This window comes from Sinohyriopsis cumingii, chromosome 3 (genome assembly GCF_028554795.1).
Source record: "Sinohyriopsis cumingii isolate HCF-2022 chromosome 3, ASM2855479v2, whole genome shotgun sequence".
Lineage (NCBI taxonomy): Eukaryota > Metazoa > Mollusca > Bivalvia > Unionida > Unionidae > Sinohyriopsis > Sinohyriopsis cumingii.
This window is the reverse complement of record NC_142963.1, coordinates 70,586,853-70,606,576: the sequence shown is the minus strand read 5'-3', so window position 1 is coordinate 70,606,576 and position 19,724 is coordinate 70,586,853. Positions and strand designations below refer to the sequence as shown.

At 39.1% G+C, this 19,724-nt stretch overlaps 1 protein-coding gene across 1 annotated transcript in view; it reads left to right on the top strand.

Annotated features, from left to right (window-relative positions):
• The first annotated feature begins 2,213 nt into the window (after nt 1-2,213).
• The window catches only part of LOC149803075 (uncharacterized), a 50,255-nt gene continuing 32,744 nt past the window's right edge, over nt 2,214-19,724 (top strand). The window contains exon 1 of the mRNA XM_089952649.1: nt 2,214-2,490. Within this exon, the coding sequence (XP_089808775.1) occupies nt 2,421-2,490 (70 nt within the window). The 5' untranslated portion in view covers nt 2,214-2,420. The remainder of the gene's footprint in view (nt 2,491-19,724) is intronic.

The window sequence follows — 19,724 nt, the reverse complement described above, 5'->3', positions numbered from 1 at the left end:
GATGCGGGAGGTCGTGGGTTCGATCCCCGACCGAGTCAAACCAAAGACTTACAAAAATGGTACTAACCGCTGCCTCGCTTGGCGCTCAGCATTAAGAGGTTAGTGTTAGGACTGGTTGGCCTGGTGTCAGAATAATGTGACTGGGTGGGACATCATGCTACATGTCTGCGGCATGATGCCCCAGTGCAAGACATCACTATAAACTGCCACACTGCAGACATCGTAGCGATATGACTGAAAAATTGTTAAAGCTACGTTAAAAATCCAAATCACACACACACACACACACACACACACACAGAGAGATATGGCTTTTCTTTACCACTTACAACGATTCTAAGCAGGTCCTTGCGTCGGTTTTATCGACTAGCCACAGCGATGCCTGACGGTGTTTTGTTAGAATAAATGTGTAGCCCAAGCCTAAATTTTGTTGCCCGGAGAAACTAATTTCATATGCTTTCATGCGGCAACGATAGCCTTAAAGAATTTTTTTTCTTTTTGTGTGTAAATTATCATTGACATAGATTAAGTAAGATTCTAGTCATGTGTATTTGTTGTTGCTTTAATTGTTTTTGGTTCTTTATCCTTTTATCGCCTTTGTAGAACATGATTTATCGCAAATCTGCATATCTCCCCCAAACATGGCAATTATTCTTTATTATATTGAATCAAACAAGACAGGGAAACAGCTTAAAAAGGTAATAGTGTCAATTAATGGCGTACTGAATGTATTGTGTCAAGGAACAAAAACGCAGTTCCCTCGCACGATCGTGTTCCCTGTTCTGTCTGATTAGATATAATATACAATATATTTTTGTTGTTTGAGGGAGATGTTAAAAGCTGTTCACCCGCAATAAACCATCTTCCACTATGGGTTCGCTATCGTGCTGTCTTCCTTGCCTTTGGTGCATTACATCTCCCCCATAACAAGGCCAACACATGCCCAGTAGTCCATGCGGCTTCCCATGGTTTCATGTTATTCGTTGTTTATAACTGAACCCCTACGTTGAGACTTTAATAGTAAACTAGGAGTAGTAAACCTATTAGGTCATATGCGTTTTTCTGTTTCAATCTGAAAAGACAACTAAATTAAATTTATAAAACAATATGTCACCTATAAAAACATTATGTACTTATTACCTACAGGTGTTTGTTTGCATTTGCAGAAATTGAACATGATCTAAACACATAGCTAACCAAAATGGCTGTTGCCATGTGCTAAAAAACCTCAGTCTGAATTAGTCTAAAGTACACTATCTTTAGAAGTTGTTAATGAGAGAAAACGAATTTTGACAGACTAGACATTGGCATCCTCTGATGGTGCAACTAATGACTTACAAAGTCATACAAGACGTAGAAAAAGTTATCGGCTCTGTTTTACAATTTACCTTTAAAGCCCAGTAAGTGAAAATGACAAAGCGAAGTTAGCAGCTCTTTTTTATATGTGCACATCTAAAGTAATGTCATGCAGCGTGAATCTGTAACCCAAATTCCACCCACCGATGATCACCAAATAAAGGGATTAAAAACTACTTTTAACAATACCTAAGATGTACAAGGTCTTTTTAAAGTAGCCAAAATACCAAGCAAATATGGGGGAAATCTTTTTCTTTACAAATCTTACCTTATGCAAAATTTGAAATTTTACACCAAACTGCTTTACATTGTATGTATGTGTGTGTACATACTTGCATGCATACATACTTGAATGCATGCATGAATGCATCCATCCATGCATACATACATACATACATACATACATACATACACTCTTCATACAAAGACGACGATTGTAATATGCATCAGTTGTGGTTGGTGTCGGCAGTAATGCGAAAGAAGAATAGGAGGAGATGAAGATGATGGTAGTGATGGTAATGAAGACAATAACGATGACAATGGTGGGGTTGATAATGATCTGAAAATTTAGATTTGTTATTTTATACATTATTTTTAAAAGAAAAAAGTTAATCGTATGCTTCCGAGGAAGAAAAACAATCTGTGTTTTCCGCTGTAATGAATACCTGACGCATTTATGTCGCACAATACCTTGTGAAACAAGGAACAAAATCTCATATAAACCATATAGGGAAGAGACCAAGAGACGGGTGTTCGTTATATATTATATAAAGTACATCGGACAGAAAGATTATCACCAAATTGGCCAATCATGAAATATTGCCCAAATGCCATAAAGCAGAACAGTCTGTCACCAAACTGACCTATCATCAAACAATACCCAATAGTCATAAACTAAATCTGTGCCATCCTAGTACACATGTATTATGGTATAGCCATTACGACTTATATCAAATGAGGAAGTGACATAGTAACACTGACACCGCTAAGCAGAGGATGAGAAGAAGTTTCCATTGTGAAAATTAAGAACAATCTCTTCATCCGGACATCGGGAGATTTTTGCCATGGGACGAGCGATGGACCTACATGCCGATGTATTGAGCCTAATAACAATTCATTTTCTAATTATCCCAGGTGAGTGAACAGGATATCAGGTAGACTAATGTATACAAAAATATGCGTGTAATTGATGTGGAAACAGGTGTGGGGTTCAAAACACTCTGTACATTTTTTTATCTCACAAGATTTAATGCTTTATAAATCAAAATGAGCAGACTTAAAAACCATGTTAATAATTACATATTCAAGACATTGGTAACAATGTGGCAAGGGTGTGGCCTGAATACGCGTTACTAGGGAGAGACAAATACAGCAGAGATATAGACATATACATATATAACACATACAACATACATAGATTAGATTGATGAACATCAATTTATCACATCAAAAATTGACTTAAAAATTTTGCTAGGCAAGAAAGCAAATCTTTTCGAGACACATGAATGGCCCTGAAAAGGGACTTTGAGTTTATTCTTCTTCTTGTTCTTGTAGTTTCTTCTTTTACTCCACCATCTTCTTAGTTTTGTAAACACTTTTCTCTTCTTCTTCTCTTTCATTTTTTCTCTTGTTTTTCCTTCTCCTCTTCCTGTTTTTTCCTCTTCTCATTCTCCTCTCCCTTTCCTATATTTTCTTTCCATACCCTCATTCTTATTCTATCCTCTTCATCCTCCTTTTCCTGTTTTTTTCTTTAATCATTTCCTTTAACATGTTCTTTGATTTTCTTCATTATCGATTCCATCTTGACTCGATGGGGACTGTAAGTATAAAAATCTTCTTCCAGTTTGACTAACATTTCTTCCATCATTCCCAAATTATCCAGAACGTCTTTAGCTGGTTCATTTTATCAAGGTGGTTACTTGCCATCATGGTTTATTCAATGTTGATTGACGCGAATTTAGTTAGTTAATTTAGATTTGAGTGGTTTTCGCACAGTCGTGCATGTACCACCGTTTTATGCCTACACGGTAGGCTGCTTGATTACTAGTAGGGAAAGGAATTCGAGCCACTTCCCCAGGCTTTTATGTGCTCACGGAGCACTGTTTGATTGAAGCCGTCAGGCAGTGGGACTAAGATTAGTCCCTAACTGTCTGAATGGAGGGCTTGATGCCAAGTGGGAATAGACCGAACACACACTTGACCTATTCAGTCGCTACGACTTAGCTCCATCACACACTCATATGTTGGTACTGAATTTTCAGTAGTAGTAAGGGCGTGCACTGCATGCTATTTATTTTCGTGTCTGACCGTAGCAAGGGAGGATTAGGTGGAAAGGCGGCTCCAAGTTCACAGGTCGGTGCTCCTAGACGTCAGGGTATCTGATCTAAATTGTCGTCTTACACAGTTTTGAAAAAACTGTGCTGTTTTGAGTTTAGAATTTGGCTTAGGAGAGGTATCTTAGGTGACAGTTTCTGGTAAAGTTTGCCACTTGTGTGGCTGGTCCTGATGGTCCTGGACTTTTGAGACTACCTTATATGAATGATTCTGTTTTTAGGGTCTTACTTGTCTAAATTGTCGTTGTTTCATTTGCATTCTTGTGCTGCTGGGCTTGATGGTCGTTGGTGTTTGGACCACCTTATTGTTGCTAATTTAGGGTTCTTCTTTCCTAAAGTTGTTTGTAGTTTTGCTACTTTGTGTAGCGGGCCCTGATGGTCTCGGGTGTTGGACCACCTGATAGGCTCTAATTTTGGGGACCTAGAATTTCTCGTGGCATAGATATTATTGTCACCTCTTGCTAAATTATTCTCAGAGGTATTAGTGGTGTTATGTGCATGCCGGGTTTGTCAAGTATTATTAAGAGAACGTGGAAACGGAGTGGTTTGATTGAAAGAGAAGAATAATAATATTTAAAATAAATATTTTTTATTTTTTAGTTTTGTTTTATTATTTTTTTAATCTTATATATATGTGTGTGTGTGTGTGTGTTCCCCCACCCCACCCACCCACCTATCCTGTTTCCTAGCTGCTTTATTTGTATTTTATTTGTTTAGATTAGTTTGGTGTTATTTTCATGTTCAGGCTAAGTCTGTTTGATTAAAACAGATATCTTTGCCGAATTACTCGGGTCGCTAGGACGGGTCAAAGACATCCGATCTGATTTTCCCCCTATATTTGAGTTTCTAAGCCTGAATACTAATTATGTGACGTTTATTACCAGGCTATGTCTGTTTGGATAAGACAGATGTCTTGCCGATCAATCGGGTCGCTAAGACGAGTCAAAGACATCTGGTCTTATTTGTTCCCTATGTTTAGGTTTGTTAGCCTGTACTAGTGTGGTATGTTATTTTCTGGCTAAAATTATTTGGATAAGATAGATTTCTTTGCCGAAACTTAAGACAGGTCAAAGGCATCTGATCTTATTGGTCCTAACGTTTGATTTATTAGCCAGTCTTCTAGTTGATAACAATTTAATTATGTAATTTTGGTTTTATATTTTGTTTTGAAAGCCAGATTAATGTATAATGTTTATTATATTTATATAGGTGAGATTGAGTTTAGGGTTGTTATTCATTAAAAATCCTGAGTATGTTTCCGGCGATCCAATCTTATTTTGCTCCATTTTTAGATTAGTTCTTTCTTTTTTTAGTTTGTGGCAGGTGTTGAATATATATGATAGGTGTTCTGGAACCCGGCAGTGGTAGCAATTTGTGTTGTGGGTTTTCGGTCCTATCTATTACCCAAAGCTGCTGGCCAATTTGGTTTTTCCTGTATAGATCCTAGTTAAGGTTTTTTGACCACTGTTGTTGATTTTAGGTGGTTTCTTATTCCTATTGATATCTTTTAGAATAGAGTATAGTTTCCTGCCTTTGGTGTTTTGGTTCCACTTTTCCTGCCATTTGCTATCAATAAAGATTTTGGTTATGCTTAGGAATGCGCTGACACTGTAATTAATGGATATGTGGGTTGATTTATTTAGTTTTTGTTTCGCTATTTGGTCAGCTAACTCATTTCCTTGAATGTCAATGTGGGATGGTATCCACATGACTTCGATTTGTTGTTTGTTGTTATATAATTCTTTAATTAATAAATAGGTTTGCCTAAGGAAATTTTCTCTTGATTTAGTATTGTTTTTTTTTAGTATAGATGTTATGGCGCTCAGCGAGACATTTATAATCACTTCTTTGGGTATGTTGTTGTCCTTAATCCATCTGATGGCTTCCAGGATGGCCCAGATCTCAGCTGATGCTTCGGTGGCCTAGTGGTTAGAGCGTCTGCCTCGGAAGCGGGAGGTCGTGGGTTCGAACCCCGGCCGGATCATACCAAAGACTTACACAAATGGTACTAACAGCTGCCTCGCTTGGCGCTCAGCATTAAGAGGTTAGTGTTAGGAATGGTCGGCCTGGTGTCGGGATAATGTGACTGGGTGGGACATCATGCTACATTTCTGCGGCATGATGCCCCATTGCTAGACATCACTATAAACTGCCACACTGCAGACATCGTAGCGATATGACTGAACAATTATTAAAGCTACGTTAAAAATCCAAATCACACACACACACACACACACACACACACACCAGAACTCAGCTGTGTAAATAGAGCAGTGGTTAGGTAGCTTTTTGCCCATTTTAATATTCAGCTCAGGTATTACCACTGCTGCTACTGTTCTGGGGGACTGATATTTTGGACCCGTCAATATATATTTTAATTGGGTTAGGGTATTTAGTCATAGTTTCAGTAGTGATAATTGCTTTGAGTTTTAGTCCCTGGTCTTTTTGATTGCTAAATTCCGTCCGTATTTTGTGTGTTAACTGATGGATTGATATTGGTCCATGGCGTTGTGTCGTAGTTTGTTGTTGGGTCGGCTTGGTAATTTTCAATTGGTAGTTGGTTAATCAATTGGTGTAGAAGCTTCCCTGCAGGGACAGTAGTTACCCGTTTGTTACTGAAAGGTGTGTTACATTTATTGATGGCTATACGGGTGGGGTATGTGATAGGGTGGATATTTATTCTAGCTGTATATATCAGGGTTAATTCCTGCCTTCTTATGTATAGGGGCAGTTCTCCAGCTAGGATTTGGAGTTCAGATAGGGATACAGACGGCAGAGCACCGGTACAAGTGACTAGCGCTTTTCTTTGTATCTGGTCTAGTTTTTTAAGGTGTCTGTGTGGAGCTGAATTATATATTTGACACCCATAGTCCAGTTTTGATCTTATTAATGCCCTGTATAGTGTTAAGAACGTTTCTTGATTGGATTCCCATGTGGATCCTTTAAGGTTCCTTAGTAAGTTTATACCTTTATTGCATCTATTTACTAGGTCATTTATGTGGTGTCCCCAATTTAGATGTTCATCATAATACATGCTTAGAAATCGTGCTACTTTTACGAATTTGATGATTTTATTTTGGATGGTGAGTTCGGGGTACTTGAATTTATAACAGTTTTTGGTTGTAAAGAGGACTGCAATAGTTTTCATGTGATAGATTGAATCCCCATTTATCTGCCCATCTCCCTATATTGTTTAGGCTGTCGTGAATTTCACTACTGATTTTGTAACTTGTATGGTTACCTGCTCTCCATATTCCATTGTCATCCGCAAATCGTGACGTTTCGACTCGATTTGAAGTGATGTTTTGATCCAAGTCATTAATCATGATGTTAAAGAGTATGGGGCTGAGTATGCTTCCTTGTGGGGTACCATTCTTGAGTGAGTATATGTCAGAGTAAGTGTTCCCAACTCGAGTTATAATTTTGCAGTCAGTTAAGAAGTTCTGGATGAAATTAAATAAACGTCCAGATATTCCGAAGTGGTTAAGTTTAGCTAATAAGCCATTTGTCCAAACGAGGTATAATGCCTTTTCCAAGTCTATGAATACTGCAGTTAGGTTTCTGTCTACCTATCGTTTAGAGTTAAATGCCAGTTTAATTGCTGATTACAATCGTATGAGTTGGTCCGTAGTGGACCTTTTGTTTCTAAATCCGCATTGGTTTTTGGATAATAAATTGTTACTTTCCAGGTGGTATTTAAGTCGATTGGTTATTATTGTGTCCATAATTTTGCAAATAGTATTAGTCAGGGAGATTGGTCTATAAGAGTTTGTTATTGGGGTCTTTACCTTGTTTGGGGATTGGGATTACTATTGCATTTTTCCATTTATTGGGTAATTTGCCTACTTCCCAGATCTCGTTAAGCAGTTTAACTATGGTGCGTGTAATGTTTTCCGGCAAGGTCTTCACCTCACACAAAGGTCCCAGCATGAGGTAATGCCGGATCCCTCTCTTCTTTTCATTCTCCTCTTCTTTCCTCCTTTTTTTCCTCCTCCTCTTCTATCCTGACACTTTCCTGGATCGATTCCATGGCCATCTCTTCCAGGAGATGCTTGGCATACTCCAGGTCTGTTTGGAGTTCTAAGAGTTTTTAAATCCTGCTCATCTTTTTTCAATTGACGAATCAACGATAGGCAGCGAGACTGATAATGATGATGAGATTCTATTAGCGTCGCTTTGTGCACATAGTGCATGCGTGACGATTTAAATTCCGCAATAGCGGACTAATTAGTTGTTAAAGGGGGACGGAATAAGAGCCTTATACCGCTGTCGTCTGCACATTTGGATACATTTATTTTATTGAGGTCGACAGCGCGCTCCAGATCATTATTCATAACGTTGAAGAGGGCATGGCTTAGGACACTGCCATGTTGAGTGCCATTTTCAAAAACGTATGTATTCAAATATTGGTCACCAATTTTTGTCCTAATTTCTCGACCGGCGAGGAAGGTTAATATCCACGGGTGCATACGGCCGCTGATACCGTAGTGGTTTAGTTTCGCAATAAGGACATTTGCCCACACTAGATCGAAAGCTTTCTCTAAATCCAGGACAATCGTTATTAGATTTCGGTCGCATTTCCTTTTAGAGTTAAATGCTAACTTAACACTTTATTGCAGCCGGAATAACTGATTTAGAGCGAACCTTTTGTTGCGAAAGCCGCTTTAAATTTTTTAAATTAGGTTGTTGTATTGCAAGTGGTGTTTGAGCCTATTTGTTGATCATAGATTCCGTCACTTTACGTATATTGTATGTGAGGGAGATTGGCCTATAGGAGTTTATTTCTGTCGGATCTTTTCCTGCTTTTGGAATTGGAATAACTATTGATTGTTTCCACTTGTTAGGGATTTTTCCGCTTTTCCAGGAAGTGTTGATTAGGTCCAGCATTATGGTCTCCATATTTTCCGGTAGGTTCTTGTAGATCTCGTATCCTAGGTTGTCTTCCCCTTGTGAGACTGTATTTTTTAGTTCTATGGGCAGTTCTCCATTCATGTATGGTAAACTCCAGGTTTAGTGGACTGTAGTCTATCTGGAGTTCTAAAACTTTTGAAATCCTGCTCATCTTCTTTAGTTGACCAGTTAACGATAGGTAGCAAGACAGACATGCTTGCTTACTTGAATTAAAGTGATTTTCGCTCCCAAGGAACATGCATCACTGTTTTATTCACGCACCGCGTGATGTTTAATTACTCCTGGGAAAGGAAAGAGAGCCCTATCCCCCAGGTTTTTATGTACTCGCAGAGTACTTTTAAATTTAGCCACTCAGGTGTAGGACTAACTAATCCCTAACAACCTGACTGAAAGGCTTTAAACATGAGTGGGAATAGTCACACCACACACTCATGTTTCTTAGTTGGATTGAAATGTCCCAGGTGTCAACCCAAGCAGTATGTGACGCCCGCTACGATTGGTCGGCAGCGATGACGTCACATTTGGACACCTGGGCTTGTGGCAGGTGGAAATCGTTCCACATTCTGCCACGTGTACGATGTCCGAGCGTGACAAAGGAGGAAAGGTGCTCGGCAAGCCAGCCATGAACGTCAAGTACTCCCCAAAAGGCCAGCCCGTACTTAGTTCAAATCAAGTCCAGTTTTACTAATGGACATTAAAAATTACCAATAATGTGTCAGCCACCTGTGCAATTAATTCAAATCATTTAAGTCAAATATTTTTCCTACTTCCTATTTTAATCTAATACTAGTACGAAGCGTACAAAATAATTTAGCCCTATAATTCCTATTTAACTAATTCAAATTAGGTTCAGATACAGTTTGTCAAGGAGGGAAACCTAGCCAAAACGGTTCCCTATTAGATAATAGGCAATTTTGATTAGCCCTAAAAAGGACTTTTGAATTCAGCAGGCCGAAGGTATTCCGGCTGTTTTCTTTCCTCCAGATTTCTCCTGTTGTCATCTCCTCCTGATACGTCTCTGGGGGTAATGCCTCAACCCCAAATCTTTTGGCTAAAGCGTTGGAAAAATCCACCAGGGCAGTTAGTGGGGCATTATCATCGGCGAAGGAATAGAAACGAGATAATATCCGGTGAGCAAACTGCCATTGTTGGATAGTAGGTTTCTTCTTCCTGAACTAGTATGTCTTTTCTAATGTATTGGGGTATCCATGAAAAGGGCTATTTTTGTGGACGGGGATTGTGGCACCCTTTTATCGTCTAAGATTGCGTTCCCGTCTCGCGGCAGGCTTTCCCACAGGATATGAACTGCTTCTTCGGAAAGAGGAGAACTCTTTTGTGTCTACACGGCAGTCGAAAAAACATCTGTCTGGTTCCTGTTGTTGCTGTTGCTGTTGCTGCTATTGCTTCTGCTCTCTCTCTCTCTCTCTCTCTCTCTCTCTCTCTCTCTCCTTTTCCATCCACTCTTCTTTCTCTTTCTCGATTTCCTCTCTGAAGAGCTCTTCTATCAGGTCTTCTGTCACTTTCAATATTCTGACATTCTCTATCTCTTCAGATTTGGGTATCAGGCTTTGCCTGACGCGATGTAAATTTACGTGAGCTTCGTTCAGCTTGGCTAGTGTTTAACACATCTTCATAGGAGGATGAGTGAACACTGGATGGTCAGATTGCCGACTGACTCTAGTGATATTGTCCAAGCGCGGACGCGATAGAAAATAGAAAACACCCCTACGACTTTTTGTTGAGTCGGAGCGATAGGATAGTTGATTTTAGGGAGAGCGATCGAGAGAAGTCAAATAGCATATATAATGATACAAATTGAAAACAAACACATTTTTCAAGGCACATTTTTTATTCAAACAACTAACAACCAACAATTAACAATAAAACAAACAATTTTTCAAACAAATAACCTATTTTGACACGGTTGACAACGTTGTGAAGTGAAGTTATATTTCCACTGATGGAAGTCATCGGGCCATTGATGTACACTACGTTTCCTAGTTAAAGACAAAAGAAAGCCAGAATTGTCACCAAACAATAGTTCTACTTTGTCATCGTTTCTAGAAGAGTTACGATCAAAATAAGTCACTAAATGTTCTGAAGAATATCCAAAACTGCGCTGATGAAGAAAATATACACAGTATTGTTCACACACCATGGAATATGTGCCTTGTAATTTCACATTATTGAATCGTGTCGTCTGGGCATTTCTTCTCATAAAGTCGACGATGTCGTCTTCCAAAGGTGGTACTCCATACGAATCAAAATACTCCACAAAACCCTCTTCAGGAAAGTAGACGGCTACCCAGTGAGTTCCTGGGAGATCACTGTCGTCCATGTTGATGACATAATCTTGATGGTTTTGATGTTTGAGATGAGGCAGCTTATCTTTAGCAAACGCCACTGGATTTTGAGATACAGTGTACGAACCGTAACGTAATAAAATTCCCAGGTATCCATTTTTGTGTATTTTTTTCTTGTTTTTTTTTCTTCACATGTAATGACAAGTCATCAATTCAATGCTTACTGTTTGCCTGAAAATCTCTGACAAGCAAACGTCTATTAGCTCCGTCTTCGTATTCGTGCGACGGATCTCTGGAGCACTCAACGTAGGGGAGGAATGATCACGCAAGTCATTATACCACTGAAACACGGCTTCTCCTGAGATGAGACCCCAAGCGTCCTCCAGATACTCGTCCAGTTTTTCTTCTTGACTCATCATCGGATATTTATCGTGTTGAAATTGACTGGTATGATCGTTTTGACATCCATAGCAATCATTCTTGATCAATTCCGTATTTGTTTCTGCCAGGTGTTTAGCAAGACAGGAGACTAAATGTTGTTCTTGTTCTGGCCATTTGGACTTCATCACTATGACATCTTCGTATTTGTCTAGGGGTTCTGTTTCTACGGTATCCTCCCATTCCATTTCCAAAGATTCTCCACTATTCAGAGAAAGAGAACAGGTTTCTATGGTTTCTAATAGTCTAGAATGACTTCTCTCAAACTTGATTTCTATGGTATTGTCTAATTTGGCATACAAGATGACGTTCAACTTGTTGTTTACGTGTATTGGCTTTGCAAACTGACGTTCCACACTAATTTGGCCGTAGGGTGGAAACGTCCCTCGTCGATGCCTTGGTCTGGAGTGAAATCAAAGGCCCACAAAGTATAACCTTCTGCATAATCCTAGCACGTAATGCCGTAACTGGTGTTGGTTTCTAACAGTCCCGTGGCTTTATACAGTGACAAGTACGATCTCAAGTAATTCGTCTTCTAGTCACTAAAGTCATGTTCGAAAGGCCTGGTACTCAGGGTTTTGCCATCTCGAATGACTTCGATCTTGGACGCGCTGTAGTGCTGCAACTCAAAGGGATTTTTCTCGAAGGCTCCATTTAAAGCTGTATTTTTGACGATACCAGTGATCAAACGTTTGGGTAACTATCATTGGAACAGATGATCTTCGATCATTGATTGATGACCAGCGGGATTGATAAACTTCCACTCGCCGTATCGGATACTTGGCGGTCGTTTTGCTTAAAGTGTGACTGATGTCGTTTCCCACTGTAGGTAACACTTTCGCAAGTCGTACGCAGTCTGGCTTCTTGAATGACTGTTTTGTAATAGGCAAACTCAGCTATTAAATGGAATGCGGCACTACTACGATTCAGTCTCAGGCGGACATTCACTCTGTTCAGCAAATACTTTTCTTGCAGCCATATGTCTGAATGCAAACGATCCATCAGTTCTAAATTTGTGTTGGATCCTTTGATTTTGTTTTGTCGACCGATGAATCCCACATTGTGGTTTGGTATTTATCTGTAATCAAATCGGTATCGTTGAATTTGCCTGCTGTGTCAGCTTTCCATATCACACAAGCATCCAGATGGGTGTTCTTGGCTTCTTTTCCGTACGTCAAGAGATTTCCAGGTACGCTCGGTAAGGGTAAGTGTCCATATTGATACTGACCAGTTTCTTATTCAAGTACAAATCCACTCCACTGAACAAGGAATGCATGAACTTGTTGACTGGGAATACTTTATCTTCTTCCTTTATATCGGAACCATCCGTCGATCTGTAGATCACTTTCACTTTGAAGTACAAGTAACTGCTGTTCAAATCAGTGTAATCTTCTGGCTGTCCTTTGATTTCAGACTCGATGGTAGTTGATCCTTCGTCCTTAACAGAGGAGACGGGATGAAATTCGACTAATTGGGATTATTGCATTACCATCATCATGGTTGGTGGCATGGCAAACAGATCCAGTTCCGACTTGGAATAGGTGCAAGACTCTCGGTACATCTTTTTATTTCTTTGTTTTTTCTGTTTTTAAATAATCAAAAACGTCTAAGTCACGGACAGTTCTTCTTTTCTTGGTCTTTCTATCTATGCCTTGTCCTTTCTGTGGCGTCAGGAAAGCAGGAATGCCTGACTTTGTAGCGTAAAGGGCATTTATAGGAGTCCCGCGTCAGGCTAAAATGTCTTTGCCTGTTTAAAGCATGACATTTTTGCCTGCTTTCAAGAAAACTTCTTTGATGGTTTGTTTGGTAATGATGACATTTTGGAGAAACTCTTTTCCTTGTGTCAATGCGGAATCTTTCAAAGCGTGCAATCTTCATGTCACCTTAGTTTTCAAAATCGGGGCCACCAAACGAAAGGCCCATTTCAGCATTCTCCTAAATCATGTCCTCGCTGTCGCGCGACGCCTCGGTACACTGGATACATGACTTACAACTCGTTAGATAATCGTTTTCGAAAACGGAGTTTCACCGTGACTTTTCCGTTGGAGAATGGAATATTTTGTCCCAGATCTCCTTTTATAGCAATGTTGACAGTGTCAATATACGACTCACTGACGGGTAAATAGTGAGGATGTATAAAATCGCGGTGAATGTGATAGGTGTTTCCACCTTACTGGCCATTGGTCGTGACAGAATCCACTTTGAAAGGAATGACACGTACTAACGGTATGGAGGTGTTTCCCACTACGTTGTTTTCCACCACATCGGAATACACAAAGATCAAATTGAGTCCTTCAGTCTGTTCTACAGGGGATTCAAACGCCAGACAGGGTTTAGAGGCCAAACGTCCCTCACATTTAGATCCACAATGCTTGTGTTGCTCTCGATTGTTATAACCATTGTCACATTTCTCACAATAATAACTGTAACCCAAGAATGCGGCGATACTAGTAATGGCATCGAAATATTCATCGTGATGATAACCGTGAATGTATTTTCCGTCTTTGAAATATTTGCCTCGAAACAACAGAGGTCCGCGCACTCTTTGAGCATGCACTTTCAAGGTGTAGCGTGGAGCTAGGACATCTTGCAGTGTTTTGCTTTTCAGGAGAGTTTTGCTTCTCTTCATTGTTTGGCTCGGTTCGATTTTTGAATAGTTTGCCAAGCTCTTTTCCATTCTGCCGTGTCGTTCTTGTCGTCATACGTTCGTCCCACCGCGATGGCACGGGCTAATCACATCTGGTCTTGAAGGTTGTTAATTCGGACGAGACTGTCTCTGGGGCTGCGACGTTCGTCCACCAGTAGCACCTTTTTGCGTCCTGTCCTTTGGGGAAGAGACACGAAGGTCATGAATTGTGTCGCTTTTCCATCGTTGATGTGAAACTTGTCGTTTGATTGTTGCACATGTTGAATCTGGTCGATGATTTTGGAAGGTGTCAATTCTGTTGGACTGCTAAACTCGATCGCAACAGGGGACTTCAGACTGTCGTGATGAATAGAAAGTCTCAAGGTGTCGTCTTCTTTGGCTTCACATTGCGTTTCAGTGTGGTTGACAATGAACCCCACACCTCAGTGATGACCCCTCTGCTTTCTCCAAAGTTACTTAGGAATTGAAATATTTAAACTTCATCGTGTACGTGTAAGCAGTAGTTCTAAAGTTTTTAGAGGAGCGCTTTTTCGTCTCTCGAATGTGGTAGTGCTTTTGAGAAGTTACTGGTGGACTTTGGTTGGGTACAGACCCCCTGGGTCTGGATTCTGGATCATTCCTGTCATCTTCACAATTACTGGCATGAATTTGAGCCAAGACTTCAGCTACTGTGCGAGGCGATAGGTCTCGTTTCTGCCTCTTACTTTCTTCTCCTTTCTCCACGAAATGATGCGATCGTTTCATCTTGACTACAAAAAGTCAAGTGACTAAATTTTAAACGCCATGGTCCCCTATATGCATCTCAGACCAGTGTCTTCCCTATATAAAGGGCCAGTGTCTTCCCTCCCAGTATTTATTTCACTCTCAAACTGACCAGAACTATGGAAGATCTCACACAGTTCGAACTTCTGATCAGAGCTTTGCGAAGTGTCATACGAAAGTTTTCTTCAGACAACCCCACGAACTACTCACCCTCCTTTTGAGATAAAAGTCTAGATACTTGCTATATCTGTAATCAGAAAGGGCGTTGGGCTACAGAGTGTCCAGACCGTCAAAAAAGTAAGACAGGTGTCAGAAGAGACAAAAGTCAAGATACCTGTTATCATTGTGAAGAGAAAGGACATTGATCTTCAGAATGCCAAAAAAAAGAGGATCAAGAGGAAGAGAGTGTTTCCAAACAGGAAGAAGAGATACCCTCCCAAACGAAAGATCCCGGACACGTCCAGAAAGAGAAAAAAGAAAAGAAGAAGATGAGAAAGTGAGGAAGAAGATGAGGAAAAACCTGTGACAGTGATGAAATTCAAAAACTAGAGAGAGTTAACAAAGACACAGAAGACGTCTATGAACTTTTTAGAGTGTTGTGTGGTGAATTGGATTGTAATCTTTGTAAAAGAATAGATCAGACAAAAAAAACGTAAGTGATTTTTGGTTTTGATTTTAGGAACATGGACCTACACTCACGCACTCAATCTCATGGGCAAAAATGGGATTTTGAATTTTAATTGATTTTGGCAAAATGAATAATACCTCTTTTCGAGAAAAGTGGGTGGCCCTGAAAAGGACCGTTGGGTGTTTGTTTTAAAAAAACAGAAACATGCTCAGGAACGGGAAGCAATCAGTTTCAACTGTCTTAAGCCTATGCCACGGCCAAGGCCTACTTCTGGACTTGCTCCTGTCGATGATTTGTTAGAAATCACTAGGTATGGTATCTCAGGTGTAGTAACAGGGTTAGGCTGTATGGCTTGGGAAGGTCCTTTTCGCTTGGGTCGTATTAAAGAAGTCTGATACATTTGTTTCAGACTCCTTAACTCCGCCAAGATGTCTAAGAGTACCGTCACCGTTTGACTTTCACTTTCCTCCTTCTCTCCTAGACTCAGTTTCTTCTCTACTGCTGTTTCTTCTTCCTGTCGTTTCCTTCTTCTTGCTTTTTCTTCTTCTTCTTGCTGTTACTGTTGATGGAGAAAAGCTTGTTCGTCTTCTTTATGCTGCTGTAAACATTTCTCAGATTCTTCTTTCTGTCTCGGTATAAAATCCTCGACTTGTAATAAGGAAGGAGATTGTTGAGTTTCTTCGTAAGAAAACAACACTTTACATATAAATAGATAAAATTAAATTTTCAAAGTTTAAAAATATGTATTATTCTCCAACAGAACAATTATTACTCAGAAAAGGTGTTCGTCAGGATTAAGAACAATACAAGATCAATGTAATCAAGCCAGTATGTGTTGATTTTAGTTATCCAAATGTTTCGTGCATGAATTTTATAACAATAGACTGCAAATTCGTATGGGGGAAATATAACTTTACATTTGTATTGATGCAGATTTATTATGCATTTATATTGGAACGGAAACCTTTCACATGGACATGAAGGATGACACAGTTAATACAGTTTTGTTTTGTTTTGGGAGATGGGGCTGTGGCTGTATTGTTGTTTTCAGTCGACATTCATTGTTCAGATAAGCGCAATAAAATATGTGCCAAAGGTACACGACTATTTGCTTCGCAAACAAACACCTTTTCCCTTTCACTACGACAACAGTTTATTTTATTTATCCTGCTAAATGTTTAAGAATGTGTAACAGTCGCACTTTATGAAGGGCCTCTGTATTTGTGGGCATTGGGTTGTAAAATACGGACTTAGTTTGATCTTGGTATTGTCCGTTATTAGCGACGGAGCCTGTACTTAGTCCAGCTTCAACTCCTTTTACTCAGACATGTTGAAGATTATGTGAAGTACTATTGGATCACACGGTCAAGATGCATACAGATACTTCTTAATTGTCATGTCATGTCTGCTGGGCGTCTTCTTAATCCATGGATTTCAATTTTGATCCCGTTGGTTCAAAACTTGAACGTGATGTCTTAACACAGTCTAGAAAAGAACTGAAACATCTAGCTTGTATTCGTATACACACAGCAATGTATTTAATTTAATCTCTTCGGAATAATTAGATGATGTATGGGTTTTTAAGTCCAAACCATCTTCAGAAAGAGCTTTATTTTATTTTCCCCACCATTTCTGGCATTTTGTAGTCACTTGTCTTTAGTTTCACACAAGTAATGGAGACAAAATGCTAAGCTTTGGTTGAATATCGACAGCTAACAAAACGATTTGGATGACTATTTTGTTCTTTGATATGAATTTCTGTCAGCACACTAATCCTCACGCTTCGGTAATTGTAAAGCTTCCCTCAAGGGTTCGTTACTTTTCAATCTAGAATTGTAGAAAATTTCCATAACATCGTTTAAAATGTCTACGTAAGATAGGTAATATTTCAACATTTCTTCATGAAAGTCAAAAGAGTCTGTTGAGTGAGTTTGATAAATTGTGTAGAATGCTTCCAATAGTTCTGTGTGTATGCCGTCGGGGTTGTAGTAGAGAACTCCGGGCAAATGCAAGAACACAACGTGTTGATTAGTTTCGGTTGTGTGAGAAAAAAAAAAATCCTTTAGTCATTTCTTTGATTTGAAACATTTCAGGCATTATACTTAAAAGCAAGGCTAGATAAATAACTTATAGAATCTTTAAACTCTACATTTCGTACTTTCATATAAATGAGTTTGTTTTGTTGATGGTCAGTTTTGAAAATTCGGTGTCCTGAATAACATTTCATAAGAAACTGTAAGTCATAATCAAAGAAATTGTGAACCACGACTTTGGTTTATCAATGACAGTTGGTGTAACGCTGGACATTGGCTTCGCTGTAAGTGCTGTCGATGGGGTGTATAATCAATTCGGTAAAATCAGCAAGAGTACGAAATTCGCGAAATATCTTTTCTCGTCCTCCTGAAATCTTATTAAACTTTGGACAGTGAAAAATTAGGGCATACACTTACCACAAGCACGGTGAGCTGCACAAAAATTGGATATGTTAATTCCAGTCTTTTGTGAACATTCAAAGTGGAAAAGATAAAAATTCAAACCTTTTCTTTTGTTCTTGCTCTGATCGTCACTTAATGGTTCCTCGAGTTAATTCTAATATCTTGGAATCTAAGACTGATACTTGTAATGAATAATTTGGTCACAAAACGGAATCTTTTCTTTCTTGGAGACACCTATGACTATTAGTTATTCGTTCGAACAAGATGGTGCCGCAAATGGAGCACACTCTCTATAATCTGCAAGCACTTTTCTATTGTTTGAATTGTTTGACGTGATATTTGTAACTCGTTGGGCTGATGAATGTTTGCTTGCTAGTAAACCAACGAATTCTTTCTTTTTCGTCAGGAATGAAAGCTAACACCCACAACATTTCTCTGCACAATGACTATGTTGCTCCTGACTGGTAAATACATGGTCACATTTCTTGCAAATTATAATTGCTCTCCAAGAAATCCTGTAATAATTTTAATATCATCGAAATGAGCATGGTGATAATAAAAGTGACTGTGTTTTCCATCAGGTAAATCGGGTAATCAAAACACGTGAACTCTGCGAACTCCTTTACAAAAAACTATCAGTCTAACAAATTGACAACACTTCTTGAAGTTTCTATATTTCAGGAACTCCACATACGATCCTTTGGAAATACCATCTTGCTACAAAAGGAGTTAACTTCCTTCCGTTGTCGGGGTCTGTTCCGATTCTGTAATATTTCTTCATGATCTTTTAAATTACGCCGTGTCATATTTCTCGGCATAAGTTAGAGCCACTACAATGGCACGTGCTAAATACATTTGCTCTTGATGGTTGTCAGTCTGAACGACACTTATTGGTTCTACGAAGTTTATCCGCCAATGAAACTTTGCATCGTCCGCTAACTCTTTGACATGAAATGTGCGTCATGAAAAGAGTTGATTTTCCATGAATGATGTAAAACCTGTTGTTCGATTGTTAGACGAGATCTTTACACACCCACACATCTTATTTTAGAGGGACTTAAGTTCTGTTTGATTTAAGAGTCACTAGGTAGTATTTCTTTTCTAAGTGATATAGATGACACCGAAAAGGACCCTTTACGTTTCTAATTAATAATAAAAAATATGGACTTGACATCATCAGCTGTAACTGTCCTAATCCTTTTCCACGGTAGTAGTAACTGCTGCTGCTGCTCTTGGCATCTCAGTCGTGAATATCCATGTCATAGAAGATTTAAAAGTCTTTGATCGTAGAGGTCTCTTTCTCTTCGGTTGGTCTAAAAAATCTGATACATTTATTTCAGATGTTTTAATTCTGATAAAATGTTTTCAAACAAACAGGCTAACCGCTTAGTTTTCACTCTAAAATGTTTAAATGTTGCGTCTCTTCTTCTTCGCGCTTTCTCATTTCTTCTTCTTTTTGTTGTTCTTTTGAACAAATACATGTTCTTTTTGCGCACGTCGCAAACGTATCTGCACTTCTATTTGTTTCTTTCTGAAATCATCATAGACTGGAAATGAAAGAGAAGGATTCGAATGTGGTAAGACATCCGGCCAAGATATGGGTAAAACCTGAGTCATCAACCATCATTTTGAGCATGATGTTTAATCCAGATTTCCTTGTGTATACCAATGTATCGTAGGCCATTACACAGTTTACTGGTAGAGATGAACCTGTTTGGAGAGACAAATGTGCTTAAAGTATGTCTTTGTTTGCGAAAAAAGAATTGTGAAGCGGTGTGGTATGTGTTAACTCTAATTTGGCAAACAATACCAACGGCCCATTTTAGGGCCACCAAGATTTCTAGAAAGGAGAGATATTGCTTAAAATTATTACCGATCTATGCACTGTATGTTTTTTGTATATATGTATAT